Consider the following 17,092-nt stretch of genomic DNA (forward strand, 5'->3'; position numbering starts at 1 on the left):
ATGCCTTTAATCCCAGCACTCGGGAGGCAGAGGCAGGCGGATTTCTGAGTTCAAGGCCAGCCTGATCTACAGAGTGAGTTCCAGGACAGCCAGAGAAACCCTGTCTTGAAAAACAAAAAAACAAAAAACAACAACAACAAAAAAAATGAAGCCATGGACATGAGATTCCCTTATTAATGGTGTAGGTTGTTTGCTTGGTTAAGATTTTATTATGAGTGTTTTGCCTGAATGTGTCTATGTGCCCCATATGCATGCCTGGTGCCCATAGAGGTCAGAAGTGGGCATCAGATCCCCTGGAACTGAAGGTATGGATGGTTGTGAGCCATCATATGGGTGCTAGGATTTGAACTCATGACTGCTGGAAGAGCAGTCAGTGCTCTTAACCACTGAACCATATCTCCAGCCCTGTTAAACTTGTTTTAAGCATCCATGAGAACAGAAGAACATTGGATAAAGAGGGTGACTTCTCATTCTTCAGAAATAGTTCTCTAAGTGGCTTGTAGTGGCAGGCCTACCTCTGAAGTCCATTTGACAGAAGAAGAAAACAGCCCAGGAAAGAAAATCTTATTCTCAAGGTCTTCTGTCCCTTTGTTGTCCCTGGAAGCCAGGTGCTTTCCCAACAGCCCATTTGGCCCAGTCAGGTTCAAGCACAGGAAACCAACTAAAGGTTCAGGAACAAAAAAACTTCAGTTACCTGCCCAGTCCCTGCTCCCAGCCTACAGGCTTGTCTTTTGATACCAATATCTAGTCATGGACTCAACTCACAATTTCCAGTCCACACATGGACCTCTTGAAGTCACTGTCACTGGTTTGAAAGCCTTGGCTGTGACAACTGTGGGCTTTGCTCTTGACCACAGGGCAGGACCTACACTCATGGATGTGGGTAGAAAGTGCATCCAGCTTAGATTTTTGAGGGCAAGGTCTCTACAAATCAGACCAGAAAGTCCAAGCCCTGGAACACATTCCTACTCCTGAAAGCCAGTACTCATGGACCCCAGAACTGGAAGTCAGATCCTTATTTTAGGAATCATGTTATAACCAGTAAGCTCCCACACAAGGAATTCATTGTGACGTCTCACTAGCTGGTGGCCAATTCTTGTCACTGATATTTTTCAAGATGCTATTTTCCCAACATCAGTTTCTGGATTCTCTTCCACGGGCTAAAGTATATTATCAGCAGGACATAGGTGTTGCCAGCTTCAACTGTGCTCCTGCCTTTCCACAGGCTGATAAGTAGAATCTTCTTCATGTTTTCAGAATTCAGTTCAGGACGATGCCCTGCTCAGGAACTCGCCACTGGCTCATATGTGATATCAAAGACTTGAAGGTCACTCATGTGACAGTGTTTAGATTTGGTTCTCTAGGAAGATGATTCCTATTTTATTAGTTTTTCTTGTAACACTTCTAGAGGCAGAGTGTTAAAGTGAGTGAAATTTCCTGAGACTGATAGTATTGCTGAAAGTGTTTGAATTGATTACATTAAAAAACAAAACAAAACAAAGATACAGCTTTTAAATAAAAATTACAAGCTTTTTTTTTTCTTTTTCTTTTTTTTTTTTAAGCAACAAAATCAAGTGAATGCCACACACATACAGTAACTATTTTGGTTACAGAAATAGGAGCCAAAAATAAATTAATGTAATACTAGAAAACAGAAATTTAATTAGGCAGAAAAATAGGCAATAATTTTCTCTGGCCCATGCCATTTGCATGAGCTAATCACAATGGTGCTGGCAAATGGCTTGACCAGATACAGCAAACCGGGAGTGGGGGGGACATTTAGTGCCACAATATTTTAATACACATGAATATACAAAGTTGATCAAAATGAAATGTTTAAAAGATAAAGTCCATCCATAATAAAGCTACACTCCAGTATCTAAAATAAGCCTTAAGCGCCAGTTAGAATAGACTTTCAAGTTAGGCATGCCCATGAAATTAAGGGTATCCATGAAAACAATGCACAGGGACCATTTCTGTTATTTTCCATTTTGCGTTAAGCCCAAAATATAATTGGGACATAAAACCACGTGGGAATGGCTTCCTATTCAGACTGACACCCTGATTGTATTATTCCTGGCTCTCTTCAAGCCAGTCTACCTGATGATGCCTTGGAATGAGAAAAAATGCATCAATGTAACAAGACTATGCACACCACCATTTTACTAACATTTGCTTTGAAACAAAAGATTTAGCATACTGCACCATACTCTAGATGTTAAAGTAGCAAATAACTGATAAAACATTTCATTTAAAAAAAAAATTTAAAGTCTCTTGAAAGACACTTTAATTTCTTTTTAAATACCCAGCTTTTACAGAAACTAAGAAAAATTCAGCAGGCTTACTCAGTCCTGCTGGAGAAAGGACATACAAAGCCCCACTGGGGACTGTTGCTGGGTCTTTGTGCTATCTCTGTGACCTGGGATTGGTCTCAGGCACCCCACAGCCGCTGACATTCCCTGCTTAATGCTAGGAACCAGGGACAGTAAGTTAGAACATGACTTCTCTAAGGAAAAAATGATGGGGGTGGGAAAGAGCTGCCTCGTGTTGTCTTTACTGAAGAAGGGGTAAGTCACTGCCAGATAGTTCTACATTTGATAAGCTGATGGAGTGTTGATGGAGAGGCATGTTTGGTCTTCCCCCGTCTTCTTTTCCAGCACCACACAACCAACTGAACGTCAGTATGATAGTCTCGAGGATCGCTCATCTCCTTTTATTCCAAAACCTCTTCATGAATACTGAATGTTAACTTACTTTTTCCATTAAAAGCGATGGCTTTGGTTACACTTCTGGGGAATACTATACATGCTTATAGAAACAAGAGAAAGGAAGAAAAAGAAAGACAAGAAAAATGTGCCGAACCTTACAATAATAGCATTTGGGCTTCCAACTGAAACATTTTTTTCTGTCTAATAAATTAGCTGCAAGAGTTGTTTCAAAGATAGTTTTAATAGTTTTTGTTCTGTGATCAGCTCCAAATGTATAAGAGACCAGTAGCCATTTTCTTAACCTTTGTAACCCACAGTCAAGTATATGTTTGTATGTGTACAAATATCTCAGGTTATCAATCACTTATACTTGGAAAAGTGCCTCTCCTTAAAGAAGGCTCATCTCCAACATAAGTAATTAATAAATATGCTTCATGGAGGGGGAAAAAAAGACAAAATATTTATAAATATGCATTGCCTCTAACCAAAGCAAGGTCCACTTTCGTCACTTGCATGAGAGAGTAACATGACACAACCCTGTTTTGTCTGCTCCAGTGAAGAATGAAACATGTCCCTTCAAGCATGAGCAAATGAAGTGTCAGCATGCTTAAGCTCTGAGTCACAAACAATTCAAGGTATTTCAGAAGTAAGAAGTCCAGTTTTCACCTAGATAAAGTGCTATCTATCCTCTTCATTGCTGCAAATGGCCACTGACATTTTCAACCGCAGTTTGAGGTCACATTACGCCACGAGTTTGCATGTTCATTCGCCAACATAGCACAACATAACATGTTCACAGTATAGTATAGTGTGTGGAAGTCATCTGACGTCCCAAAAGGAAGCCAAGGACTATGACTCATAGTATTTGTTGGAAAACCAAGATCCAGTCAATGGTAAAACACCAAGTCAACCCTTTTAATAAAAGGTACCAATATGCAAATGCTCTAATAAATACACACATAACAAAAGGGGGAAATGGTGAGATGAGGTTCTTCCAGGAAACTGTCTTGTCAAGCATTCTAGGAATCTGAGCCAGAGAAACTGCCGCCATCTTACCCCCGCCAGCCACCTCCTAACACTTCCTGTGACCCACCTCACAATGCACTCACCAGTGCCTCCATAAACAAACTGAATGTTAAAAAAAGTACTAGAAGAAGTAGTTGTAAAATCTGCTGATGGTCATCAAGGTGAACAGAGTTTTTGATTCATCATCTTCCTCATCTAGGAAAGATGTTGGTGTTGACTGGCTAGAGAGAGCCCTGCCAGAGGCAGTCAGCTGGTGTCTCAGCCCTGGTACCACTGACTGCAAAACATTAGCAGGATTGGAGAGACAGCTTGGAAAGCTCAGTGATACCAAATACGAGAAGAATACAACTACAGGACCCGATGAAAGAAAATCATTACGAAAAATGAACAGCATTGCGCTATTTTCCTGAAACGTGGCTTTTGGTAGAAAGATAAGTAACTTCTCACTGACCACAAAAACATCTTCCTCTTGGCTTTGCCTGCCCTGAGCTCCAAAATGTCTTAGCCCCTGGGATTCTACCAGCTAGGTAAGCACCGTTGGGTGCAAACACTGGCCACCAACGACAGCCTTACCTCACCTTGCTCCAATGTGGAGGATGATTTCGGCATCTAGGCCACTCACTTTTAAACATTTTCACTTGCACAAACTTAAAGCTATGGTTGCAGCCCTAACAGGTGAATATCTAACTACCCAACTCCTCCCATCAGAGGAGGCAGGCACGCTAACAACGGGTAGCGATGCTTCCAGGGACCTGTCAAAGGAATGCATGGAAAGGGGGTGCCCCCGGAAACCATTCAGGAAGCCTACCAAACACTCAGTATGGACCGTGACATTTACAGGAAATATCACTCTAGTTTAGCCAGACATGACAAGTGGGATTAACATTCACCCCAATCTTAAAATTAGCAGTTATTCATATAAATCTGACTATAATCTGACTGCAGTTAACTCTACCTCAGACCAAAACAGAACCAGGAGTAGTGCTGTCTGTAAAAACACATAGGAAGGAAGTTTAACACTGCCAGACCAGTGGGCGTCAGAATGATGACATCAGCGGGCCGCTGAGGGGAGGGAGGGGAGGTCTGCAGAGAAACGTGGCTCTAGTGCTTTGAGTATTTCCCTGCGTGAATGAGTCTCGCGTTCCACCAAGTTATTCTCTTGATTGATAGAATAAAATATATCCAGATTCTGAATTTTTTGATATATCTGACGTTAGACCATAGAATTCCTCAATGGCTTGAGCATCTATTTTCTGCAATGAAGAAAAAAAAATGTAATTACTTACTATGCTTCCTGGGCAAACAAAATTTAAACTGTAAGATACATGAGTTGGTATAAAAATGCAATTAGGAATCTTTGATGTTAAACAGTTTACTCTATACATTTCACAGATTCAAACTGCTGTGGGGAAAAAGAACTCTTTCCTCTAATAGTCACCTTACAGAGATGCCCTTTGAAAAACTTAGGATATCTGTCTTTCAGGGAGTAATGACAGGGGGCTGTGAATAACCTCAGTTCTTTCAATTTATTGAAGCTCATTTCCTTTCGTGTCTACTAAGAAACGGCTACCCGGGGCTGGAGAGATGGCTCAGCGGGTAAGAGCACCGACTGCTCTTCAGAAGGTCCTGAGTTCAATCCCCAGCAACCACAGGGTGGCTCACAACCACCCAGAATGAGATCTGATGCCCCCTTCTGGGGTGTCTGAAGACAGCTACAGTGTACTTACATATAATAATAAATAAATCTTTAAAAAAAAAAGAAAGAAAGAAATGGCTACCCGAATGAGTTAAAGCAGAGTCCACCTTTGAGAGTGGAATCTCTAAGATTCTTTCACAAGAAAATGAATGCATAAAGGACAAAGACATAATCTAAATGTTGCCATCCTATTGGTAAGCAGGTCTACTTAGGTAGTGTACTGGCTGGTTTTGTGTGTCAACTTGACACAGCCTGGAGTTATCACAGAGAAAGGAGCTTCAGTTGGGAAAGGAGCTTCATGAAGTGCCTCCATGAGACCCAGCTGTGAGGCATTTTCTCAATTAGTGATCAAGGAGGTAGGCCCCTTGTGGGTGGTGCCATCCCTGGGCTGGAAGTCTTGGGTTCTATAAGAGAGAAGGCTGAGCAAGCCAGGGGAAGCAAGCCAGTAAGGACCATCGCTCCATGGCCTCTGCATCAGCTCCTGCTTCCTGACCTGCTTGAGTTCCAGTCCTGACTTCCTTTGGTGATGAACAGCAATGTGGAAGTGTAAGCTCAATAAACCCTTTCCTCCCCAACTTGCTTCTTGGTCATGATGTTTGTGCAGGAATAGAAACCCTGACTAAGACAGGTAGCATTTACAAGAACTCTTCCATCCCAAATCCCTTCTCCACCCTGTGCCCGTGAGAGAATGACCTACCTCTACAATGTCATCATCAAACAACAGCCAGAAGCCATGACTTTTCACAATGGTGATGTAATGCCCGCGGTTAGGACCACTGGGGAAAAAATGAAGGGGAGAAAGTCACCAGGTAAGCACATACTTCTCTATGACATCCCAATGATCAATGCAATAACTCTGATGTCATCAAGTATAACCACCACAGTGGCACAGACCCGTGTACTCTTAACTACTCAGAGGCTGGAGCAGAAGGTCAAATCTAACCTGCGCACAGAGGTATGCCGTTTCCAAATTAAAAGAGCTGTGGACTAGTTTTTTTCTAAGTCCACAATTCTGGCAGAGCACCTTGGTGCTGGCACCATGCTGGCCATGGGGGTGTGTAGAGGCCCAATGGGGAAAACAAATTCAAGTTCAGCAATTAGGAATGACTGTATACCTACTACCTGCCAGGAAGACAGCGAGCAAGATAAAACATGCCTCCCTGCCCACCTTTACCTTCCACAGTGAACGACTACAGCAACCAGGTCATACATGCGGTCCAGGTTCACAGCATCACTGGAGGTGTTGAAGAGCCGGAGCTCCAGAGGGAAGACCACCCGGTAGGACAGCTTGGTGTACCTGTGGAGCTGTTCCATGTACTTGAACCTCTTTAGATGCAGGGCCAAAATCATGGGCAGCTTTTTCACCCTCATCCTAAGAAGGCAGCAGACAGAGAACCAATTGTACCCGATGCTCATCAGGAGCACACTACTGCCTACGTAAACAAGGCAGGATGGGCCCAGCAAGTATCCACACTTTTCACAAGTAGAAAGATGTGCCCATGTCTGGAGACTGGTGCATCCTGTATCCTTAGCTAACACAGGTACGAGAAAGGCACAATCATACAGCTCCATTTGGCCATGGCAGATGCTCTCGCTGCGCCTCAGCCTGCAGAATGGGACGCATTTGGACAGTCCACTCCACAGTAGAAAAGGAAGCTGGGAAAAGGAGCAGGTAAATGATGCAGACAGAACTTCAGGTGCTAAAGACTAGCTAGCAGAAGCAATCTCCACGCACATACCTGGGCATCAAACACCAAAGCTGCCAGACTCATGCCCACTCCTTACTCTTGTACCATGTGGGTCCCCTATCATGGTTCTCACTCTAGGTGTTTATGAAATGCAGGGGTTATCTTGGGGCTATTTTCACAAGCATTAGGAAACTGAGGGGCAGGGGCTATTGTCAAGTCTGAACAGGGCTTTGTCCCATTTTTTGAAGCTTCCCCTTGTGATAATGCATTGAAGATTTTGAGAAATACTGCCCTGGAGGAACTGATCTGGTCCTAACATTACATAAACAGTTTCCGCCCCACTACTATCTGGCTGTTAATTAACATTCCTGGGTAAAGTGTCTGTCCCATAGTAACAGCTGTGTAGATAACACTGCTAGAGCACAGCACCCAAGCTCTCCTTCCCCAACCCCCCAATACTCCCCCCACTGATGAATTAGCACAAACACTGCTAGGCCTGTGCATATTTTAGTGTGCATTTTTCTGGAAGGGACTGATTCTAAGAGAATATTTATTGAGAAATCTCCTTAGGTAAAAACTCTCTTCATAGAAATAAACAAAATAAAAACATCAAACGAGACAGGCATGATGGTGCATGCCTCATAACCCCAATGCTGGAGGAGAGGTGCAGACAGGTAGAGGCGGGTTCTAGAGCAGCCTGGGCTACATAGTCAGACCCTGTCAAAAAAAACCAAATTGGTAGAAAAACAATAATTATAAAAAAACCTCCATGTTTCCCAGGAACACGTGTCATTTTAATACACAAAACATCCAGGGTTGAGCAGAAAACACCTTCATGGCACACAGGTAGACCCAGGCTGCTGGAGGTAAAGCAAGATTCTCAGGATGGGAGGCAGAGACAGTGCCCACTAACATACAGCACTGCTGCCTTCTCATGCTGATGCCATGAAGAAAGATATCCATGGGCAGGGTTAGGGTGAAGGAGGCTAGGCAGAAAAATCATTGCAAGCTGGGTCTAGATCCTCAGCTCCACAGGGCACCATTGAGCATCTATAAGCTACCTTGAAATTTCCAGAACCAACGAGACAAACATATCCCAAGTGGGAGTTCACAGGAAGATTATTGAACTTTCAAGTTTTTCGGTTTCTGGAGGTGGGATAGTAGTAAACAACAAATGAGCTCAGAGTATCTAAGAGCTGTCATTGGAAGGGACCAGTAAAAAGATGGCGGACCCTGAATACGATGCCACGTCAGAACACCGTAGCTTTCTTCAAGACCATTTCTTCATGTAGTCCTGTCCTCCTAACTCCCTTATCCTGTATCCCTGTAACTGGTATGTCCTTGGTTCACAGCTCCTTATTACATAACAGATGGTTTTTAAATCTCTGGCTGTAAATAAGAAAGCCAAAGTCTACAGGAAAAGCAGCAATGCCATGTGTACTGTGGGCTGTGTACTGTGGCAATTTATTAATATGCTTTATATAACTTATCCTTAGTCCTAAGAGGGTAGTGAGGATGTTCAATCCCCACTGTTTACCAGTATCCACCACACAGTAATACTTGGTACTTGTTGATAATAAAAAGCATGAACATACATACATAGAACTACTCTCTGAGGGCAGCATTCTTAGCCAGTGTTTGACTATGCTTGGTCAGGAAGTGGTATTAGGAGGTGTGGTCTTGTTAGAGTAGATGTCGCACTGTGGGTGTGGACTTTAAGACCCTCATCCCGCCTGGAAGCCAGTCTTTTTCTAGTGGCCTTCATACGAAGATGCAGAACTCTCAGCTCTTCCTGAGCCCTGCCTGCCTGGATGCTGCCATGCTCCCACCTTGACGATACTGGACTGAACCTCTGAACTTGTAAGCTAGCGCCCACTACATGTTGTCCTTATAAGAGCTGCCTTGGTCATGGTGTCTGTTCACAGCAGTGAAACCCTGAGACAGCCAGGTTTTCTGGATGAGGTCTCTGCCTCTGTGAAGCTTAGATCGCAGACCCACGGAGCCCTTCCGACATGAGCCCCCTCCCTGCTTGGCCCTTCACGCACCTCTTCTGCGCCTCCTGTTTGCTGCAACATGTTTCACAATAATATTTTTGTTCACTACACAGCGTTTCTGTGTTGCTGAAGTCTCTGTAGAGAAAAATATTTTCACCTTTTAAAAAAACAGCCCAGACATACTTAATACACCGCATTTAAAGCCCTCTATTACCTGGAAGATAATTCCCAAGTGAAACTGGGGAAAACAATAATCACAGAAGAGCCTTCTTAAGACTGGACTGTTAGGCCATTAGAGCATGTCTACAGGCCCAGGCTGCGGCTTCACTGTGAGAGTTGGAAAAACAGTCTGATTTAAGCTGGGAGTGTTGGCACACACCTCCAATCTCAGCGCTCCAGAGGCTAAGGCAGGAGGACGGGAACTTTAAGGCCAGTCTGAGCTGCACTGTGGGTTCAAAAGCAGCCCCCCGTCCCCGAACAAAACAAAATTTTATTTAAGGAGACCCAGACAGATACAAACTAGAGTTTCTAACAGATTCAGAAGGGGAAAAAAGTCATTATTCAGTAGTAGTAGTAGTAGTAGTAGTAGTAGTAGTAGTAGTAGTAGTAATAATAATAATAGGAAGAGGAAGGAGGAGAAGGGGAAGAAAAAGAGGAGGAAGAAGGATGAGGAGGAGGAGGAGGAGGAGGAGGAAGAGGAGAAAAAGAAGAAGAAGTAGTAGTAGTAGTAGTAGTAGTAGTAGTAGTAGTAGTAGTAGCAGCAGCAGCAGCAGAAGCAGTAGTAGTTAGAAAAATACCAAGCCTGCTTGAACATCATATGTCAGGTCCCCAAAAGGTAATCATAAAATCCAAAGTGGCATTTCTATATTAGTTAAAAATGGCATTGCAGAGGTTCCATTTTTCAAAGATCTCAAGAGTTAAAGATACTGAAATGAGAACTGTATACTACTGTCATGTCCAGCTTAAACCCTAGGAAGGGTGTAGGGGTGTGGCTCAGGTGGTAGAGTGCTTGCCCAGTATATGCCTGGGGCCCTGGGTTCCATCATCAATGTTGCATAAACTGGATGTGGCAATGCAAGCCCATAATGTTCACACTAGGGAGGTGGAAGCAAAAAGATCAGGAGTCTGAGGTCACTTGCCAACCTAGTCGAGTTGGAGGCCAGTCTAGACTACATGATCTGCTGCTGCCCCACCACCCTCACACATTCTGTCTCTGCCTCTGCCTCTGCCTCTGCCTCTGCCTCTGCCTCTCTCTCTCTCTCTCTCTCTCTCTCTCTCTCTCTCTCTCTCTCTCTCTCTCTCCTCTCTCACATACATTCTCCTCCCCCTCTCTCTAACATACACACACTTGAGCCATCAAGAGGTGATGATGGCCTTCCACCCACCATTGCTCTCCCACACACCCCAGGATAAGCACTCCAGTCTGCCTTATTTTAAAAACAAAGGCCATTGTGGCTGTGCTGAATATAATCTTATCAGAAGGTTCTCCCTGCTACTTAGAGCTTTCACTTTCTAAATGTCATGGCCTTTCATTCTTTCTGGATTCAACTCTGCGTTTCTGTGGTCAGCTTCAAAGGGCTGAAAGCAACATTTAGAATCTACTACCCTGGAGTTTCAAAAATGCCTGTTGACACTTCCTACTCACATGACTCCCAGCAGCAGAATGCTCAGGTTTTATTAAACAGAAGATGGTGTTAATGCCCTATCACTTACAGAGAGCACATCAAAGGAAAGCACTGTCCATTTGCTCAATTCCCAGATAGGTGCTAGGTCCTGAGGATGTGGAGAATAACTATACTCATACAGAGACAAGTACAAATGAGCCCCTAAGTAGACCTTAGATATAAACCACTAGTGGTGACTCCCCTGCCCAAGATCTCCCTCTAACAGTTTGCTGCTGCACTCAGGAGAAATAGTCTGACGCCCACACTCGAAAGCCCTGGGCCTCAGACTCTACGGATCCTCTGACCCTGCCTCCTACCCTAGTCTGCAGCTTCCTGACCCAGCCACTCCTGCATGGGCTCTGCTCCTCTGTGGAGGAGAACAAGTAGGGGCTACTTGTCAGCAATGAGAGTGTTTCCCAGAGCCTCCCATGGCCAGGATACCTGGCTGCTCAGAACTCAGGAAACCACTCCTCTCCGGGGTGGGTTTCCCTAGGGAGCCCCCAGGCTCTGATCCCACTGCAGTGGGTCTTTTGTTTGTTTTGTTCTTAAGGGTGTGTGTATGAGAATGTGTCTGTGAATGTGGTTGTTCAAGTGAGTGTGTGTGTGTGTGTGTGTGACTGTGTGCATATCTGTGTGTGGACTGTGTGAATGTCAGTGTGTGTACGTATGGTTATATATGTGTGAGGGTGCCTGTGTGTGTATCTGTGTGTGTAAATATGTGAGTGTATATGTGTATATGTCTGTGTGTGTCTGTGCATGCATCTGTAAATGTGTGTTGTGTGAATGTGTGTATATGTCTGTGTGTATGCATGTGCCTGTGTGTGTAAAAGTGTGTATGTATATTGTATGAGTGTATTGTATGACTATGTGAGTATATATGCATATGTCTCTGTGTGAGTATGTGTAAATGTGTGAGTATGGGCATATGTGTGAGTGTGTGTGAATGTATGAGAGTGTGCATGTATTGTGTGAGTGTGTCTGTGTGTGAATGTATATGTATGTATGTATATATGTATGTGTATGAATGTATGTGTGTGTGTCTGGTGTATGTGTGTATGTGTTTGTGTATGTGTGTGAGAGTATGTGTATGTGTGTGTATGAGTGTGTGTATTTGTGTGTATGTGTATGTATGTCTGTGTGTATGTGTTTGTGTATGTGTGTGTGAGTGTGTGTATGTGTGTGTATGAGTGTGTGTGTGTGTGTGTATGTGTGTGTGTGTGTCTGTGCACAGAGGCCAGAAGAGGGCATCAGCTGTCCCTCTCTATCACTCTCTTCCTATTCTTTGAGGAAGTCCTCTACCCAAACCTGAGCTCATATTTTCTAAGCTAGTGCTAAGATCCAACCATCCTTCTGCCTCCACACACCTCAGAACTTTAGTGGCACACATGCACATGATACCTGGCTTGTTACATGAGTTCAGAACCCTGAACTTTGATCCTCTGGATTACACATCAAGGACTCTTAAAAGGACAGAGAGAGCTCTTGTGTGTTTTGATCACTGGTATATATCCAACCTGACCCTGCTGAATGAATGAATGAAGACAGAAGAATACAGTCCAGGGGGAAAGCAGAGGAAAAAAGCAAAAGAAAAGAGTAAACGTGTCCTGGAACAATCAGGGTATTTCCCTAAGAGGTAATGTACAAGTCAGGTGGACAGAAAGAGGCATGCTGGGAAAACACAGAGTCACAGAGGTAAGGCACAACAGGGGGAGGGCCACAGGAGCAGCCCAAGCTCGGGTGTTACTCAGAAGCTTGCATGGTCCCTACAGCACAGTGGCATGGGAAGGACACAAGCAGGCAGTGCTTCTGAGAACTGCAACTTTCACCAGCTCCCCAGAAAGCCTTAGAAGACATCAGGAGACAAGGAAAGCATGCTGACAGGCAATCTCGCTGAACCTTGAGATCACAGTCCTTACTGTGCAATCACACTAGGCCACAGCTGAATGAGACCTCGCTGAGCAACTGCACCAGAGCACTGTTTGGGAGGGTTTCCTCCATCAGAGTAATCAAGGAAACCAGAGCCAAGAGCAAAGAGCCACACATGCAATCTTAAAAAACCACACGTTCTTTGTAGGCTGGGATAGGACAAAACAGTGAGAGTTTTCAATGGTTGATTATCCCGGGTCTCAAAATCCAAAATGTTAGTCCCAAGCATTCAGATAAGGGATACTCAATCTGTATTGATTTAAAGGCTTCATGTGATGGTTTCTATATGCTTGGCCCAGGGAGTGGTGCTATTTGGAGGTGTGGCCTTGTTGGAGTAGGTGTGTCACTGAGGACTCTAATACTACTCTAGACCTAAGTCCCTGGAAGGGAGTACTCTGCTAGCAGCCTTCACATGAAGATGTAGAACTCTCAGTTCCTCCTGCACCATGCTGCCTGGATGCTACCATGTCCCCACCTTGATGATAATGGACTGAACCTGTAAGCCAGCCCCAATTAAATGTTGTCCTTCTAAAAGTTGCCTTGGGGGCTGGTGAGATGGCTCAGTGGTAAGAGCACCGAGTGCTCTTCTGAAGGTCCTGAGTTCAAATCCCAGCAACCACACGGTGGCTCACAACCACTTATAATGAGATCTGATGCCCTCTTCTGGTGCGTCTGAAGACAACTACAGTATGCTTACTTATAATAATAAATAAATCTTTTATAAAAAAAAGAGTTGCTTTGGTCATGGTGTCTGTTCACGACAATAAAACCCTAACTAAGACACCCCATTTTTAAAAGGCCACCGTCCTCAGTCCCAGAGAATCAGAAGCACAATGCCACCAGGTGGTGTTGGTGCACACCTTTAATCCCAATACTTGGGAGGAAGAGGCAGGAGGATTTCTGAGTTAGAGGCCAGCCTGGTCTACGGAGTGGGTTCCATGACAGAGCTACAGACAGAAACTCTGTTTCAAAGAGAGAGAAAGGGGAGTGGGGAGGGGAAAGGGGAGGGGAGCATAATGCCATAATAAAACGTGTGAAGCTGTCATGACAATGAACCGGAGAAATGGGACTGAAGGGTAGGCCATCGAGGGGCTGGTCCAGCAGTAATGGAGCAGAGCGGGTCTGAGTTCACACTGTTAGTTCATAGGACAAAAGCGCTGGGCACGTGCAGTACAGCTGTAAGCGTAGCACTCAGGGACTTAGGTAAGGAAGATCGAAGCCAGCCTGGCCTACATGAGGAGGTTCTGTCTCTCACGAGCACTTCAAAATAATAATAAAGTGAGCAAGAAAAATTGGGGAAGTTTTCCAAAACCATGCTAAAATAGGCAGGAGGCAACAGAGAGATCTTTCTAGAACATAGGATAAATTACTAATGCATAGAGAAGGCTGGGGAAGGAAGGGTCGTAGTGGCAACCAAACATTATTTTAAGATTCACCATGGGAACAAGTCTAATAAGACATGCATGCCTCTGCAAAGAAACTTAAAAGCTTTATGGAGACAGACCCAGCCCGACTAAGTGGGGCTGAGGGTGGAGACCAGATGCTCCAGTACCACCAGGTGTCAGACTACAAATGCAGCCCCTGAGGAATCTGGTCAAAACACAGATTCTAATGTTTCCTTTTAACCAATCAGACTTATGTATCAATACTATCACAACTTACAAGATCCCAATACGATCATTTTGGAGCCAGTTGATAACGATAAAAGCTTTATCCCAATTACTCTAACCTTACGATACCACAACTACTTGTGGCTGGTAAACGCCATGCCAGTTCACGTCTGCAGCCATCTTCCTTCTTCCCAGATTCTAATTCTTAAGACTGCATTTCTAGTGGCAACCCAAGCAGTGTCAATGGTGTTGGCTCACTGACCAAAACAAGACAGTAAAGAGGGGACGCTGAGCTTCCCGCTTCCCGAGGATTGGTGGTAGTAAAGTCACCAGAGCGTACATATGAACAGAACAGAAGCCCAGGCTCACTGAAGCTCTTCATGTGTGCTACTACTTCATGCCTCTACTTTTACTACATCCCAGGTGATGTATATGCACCAAAGCCTGAGAACCACTGACTTCAGTGTTAAAGAAAGGAGGGTGGGGGCAGAGGAGGGGTATACAGGGTAGGTAGGGGTATGTGCTATGGAAATCAGTATTGCAGTTCTTCAAACACACACACAAGATGTATGACCCAGCTTACCATTACTGGGTTCATGCTTGAAAGACTCTTAAGTCCGGACACCTGAGACTTAAGAGTCAGAACACCTCAGAGACACGTGTATATCCATGCCCCTTGCTATAAAATTCACAATACACAGAACCAGCCTCACACAGAACGAGCCTAAGACCCCAGAGATACTGTACCTCCATGCTGATTGTCACAATACAGGGAACCAGCCTAGATGTCTAGATGTCTATGGACAACGGGAAAAAAGGCAACACAGTACATATATACAATGGACGTTTATTCAGACATGAATAAGAATGGAATCACAATGCACAGGGAAACGAATGAAGCTGACAACACCATGTTAAGTGAAATAAGCCAGGTTCAGAAAGATACATTCTTCCCCCGATCTGTGTGTGTGTATGTCTGTTTCTCTGTGTGTATGTGCCTGTGTATAACTATGTGTCTGTTTGTGTGTGTGCCTGTGTATACCTCTGTGTGTGTGACCATGTATGCCTGTGTGTGTGCCTGTGTGTGCCTGTGTGTGCTTGTGTGTGCCTATGAGTATACTTGTGTGTGTGTGCTTATATCTGTGCTTGTGTGTTGGGGGGGTAGGGAGACACAAAAATAAAGTTGTATGAAGGGAGGAAGAGCTTTAACAGAAAATGACGAGATCGATGAGATGTGAAAGCAGAGGGGAGGACTGTTTGAGGAGAGAAAGGAACCAAGGGAAGGCAGTAACGGAAGGCAGAGGAGTGGGGTGGCTAAGTGAGAACAAACAGTAATGTCCGAGAATGTCACAATGAAACACATTCCCTAGGATGCTCACTGAAAAATTATCTTAAAAAGATCTATGAGTGTCATACTCCAGGAAATGCCCCTTGTCAGTAATGACCAAAACTAAGACAGAGGTCACGACACAGGAAAGAGATGCACATGACATTCAGTAAGGTGACAATGTGTGTAAACTCAGGATATAAATTCAGTTTCCCAAAACACGTAGAAACAGGATTCCTAAGGATCAGTTTTCACGTAGAGACAGCTCTGAGAGGGTTCAGAGGCTGCCTGGACACTGGCTGACCTCCTGGCCCGAGAGGAAGAAGAAAGTTCTTTTACACTTGAGCTCTTAGAGGCGAAGAGCCGCAGGAGAGTGAAGGAGCTCAAGGGGGAGAGAGACAGGGTTTAGAAGGACAATCAGGACAAACTGCACACAGTCCGGCTTTGCCTGAGGGCATCTCTGAGCTTTTTAAAAGAAGGGGGAACCAAGGGGGGGAGCCAAGGGGGGGAGCACCCTCTTTCTTAGAATCCTCAATTGCAGGCTGCTTATCCTGCCTAGGACTCAGTGCTGAGGTCTGATGTATGAAGCATTTAGCTCAGAGAACAGTGTGGATTCATGGCTTCTTTCCAGCTGTTTTCTGAATTTTAATGTTATTGATACCATTTCTCTATTATAAGAGTTCTGTGAGAATATGCTGGAATCTGTCACCCAAAACCCCTGTGGAAGGAGGAGGCTAGGCGCTTACTTCAGGTCTCATGATTTCAGCATGAGTTCTTAACAGCCAGTAAGATAGACGAAAGACAGACAGAAACCTCACACCATAAACCCTTACTTAATACAGGGCATGTTAAAGGGCTCCTAACTGAAAAACAAATAAAATGAATCGCCTCGAATTGAGTCAGGGAGGCCAGTGTCATGGCCATTCCATCTCCAGATTCAAAGGCTTTATTTATTATTTACTTATTTACTTACTTATTTATTCCTTTATTTATTTGAGTCCTAGTTGTCATGGAACTCACTATGTATACCAGGCTGGCCTTGAACTCAGAAAAGTCGGCCTGCCTCTACTTTCTAAGTGCTGAAATTTAATGTGTGTGGCATTACAACTACCTTCATCCAGAGATTTGGCAAGAAAAACAAAAACAAAAACAAAACAAAAAAAACAGCTAATGGATCTGCCGGAGTTACTCACCCCTGGGTCTGCTGCACTCTGACAGAAGAGACAGAAGCTGTGGCCCCATCAGGAGTTCAATGGTGAGGGGCAGCTGCTGTCTGACTTCTCTTTATGACGTATGAGGGCAGGTGTTAAGTGAGCCGGCCAAGGTCTAATTTAGGGGTGATCTAAAGTTGTGGAGTACTTATCAGGAATACTGATTGGACTGGACTGCCCATTCAGATAGGAGTCTGATGGATCTAAAAGGCCAGTTTGGGAGCTAGAATAGTTAATCTCCA

At 44.3% G+C, this 17,092-nt stretch overlaps 1 protein-coding gene across 6 annotated transcripts in view; it reads right to left on the reverse strand.

The window, feature by feature from the left end:
• Positions 1–2,930: 2,930 nt before the first annotated feature.
• The window catches only part of Usp46 (ubiquitin specific peptidase 46), a 96,584-nt gene continuing 82,422 nt past the window's right edge, over positions 2,931–17,092 (reverse strand). For all 6 annotated transcript variants that reach the window (XM_031342727.1, XM_031342725.1, XM_031342724.1 and 3 more), the window contains 4 exons: positions 9,164–9,247; positions 6,605–6,802; positions 6,128–6,206; positions 2,931–4,987 (listed from right to left, as the gene is read on the reverse strand). In XM_031342727.1, coding sequence (XP_031198587.1) covers positions 4,886–4,987; positions 6,128–6,206; positions 6,605–6,802; positions 9,164–9,247 — 463 coding nt within the window. In that variant the 3' untranslated portion in view covers positions 2,931–4,885. The remainder of the gene's footprint in view (positions 4,988–6,127; positions 6,207–6,604; positions 6,803–9,163; positions 9,248–17,092) is intronic.

Source organism: Mastomys coucha, unplaced genomic scaffold, assembly GCF_008632895.1.
Source record: "Mastomys coucha isolate ucsf_1 unplaced genomic scaffold, UCSF_Mcou_1 pScaffold22, whole genome shotgun sequence".
Taxonomy (NCBI): domain Eukaryota; kingdom Metazoa; phylum Chordata; class Mammalia; order Rodentia; family Muridae; genus Mastomys; species Mastomys coucha.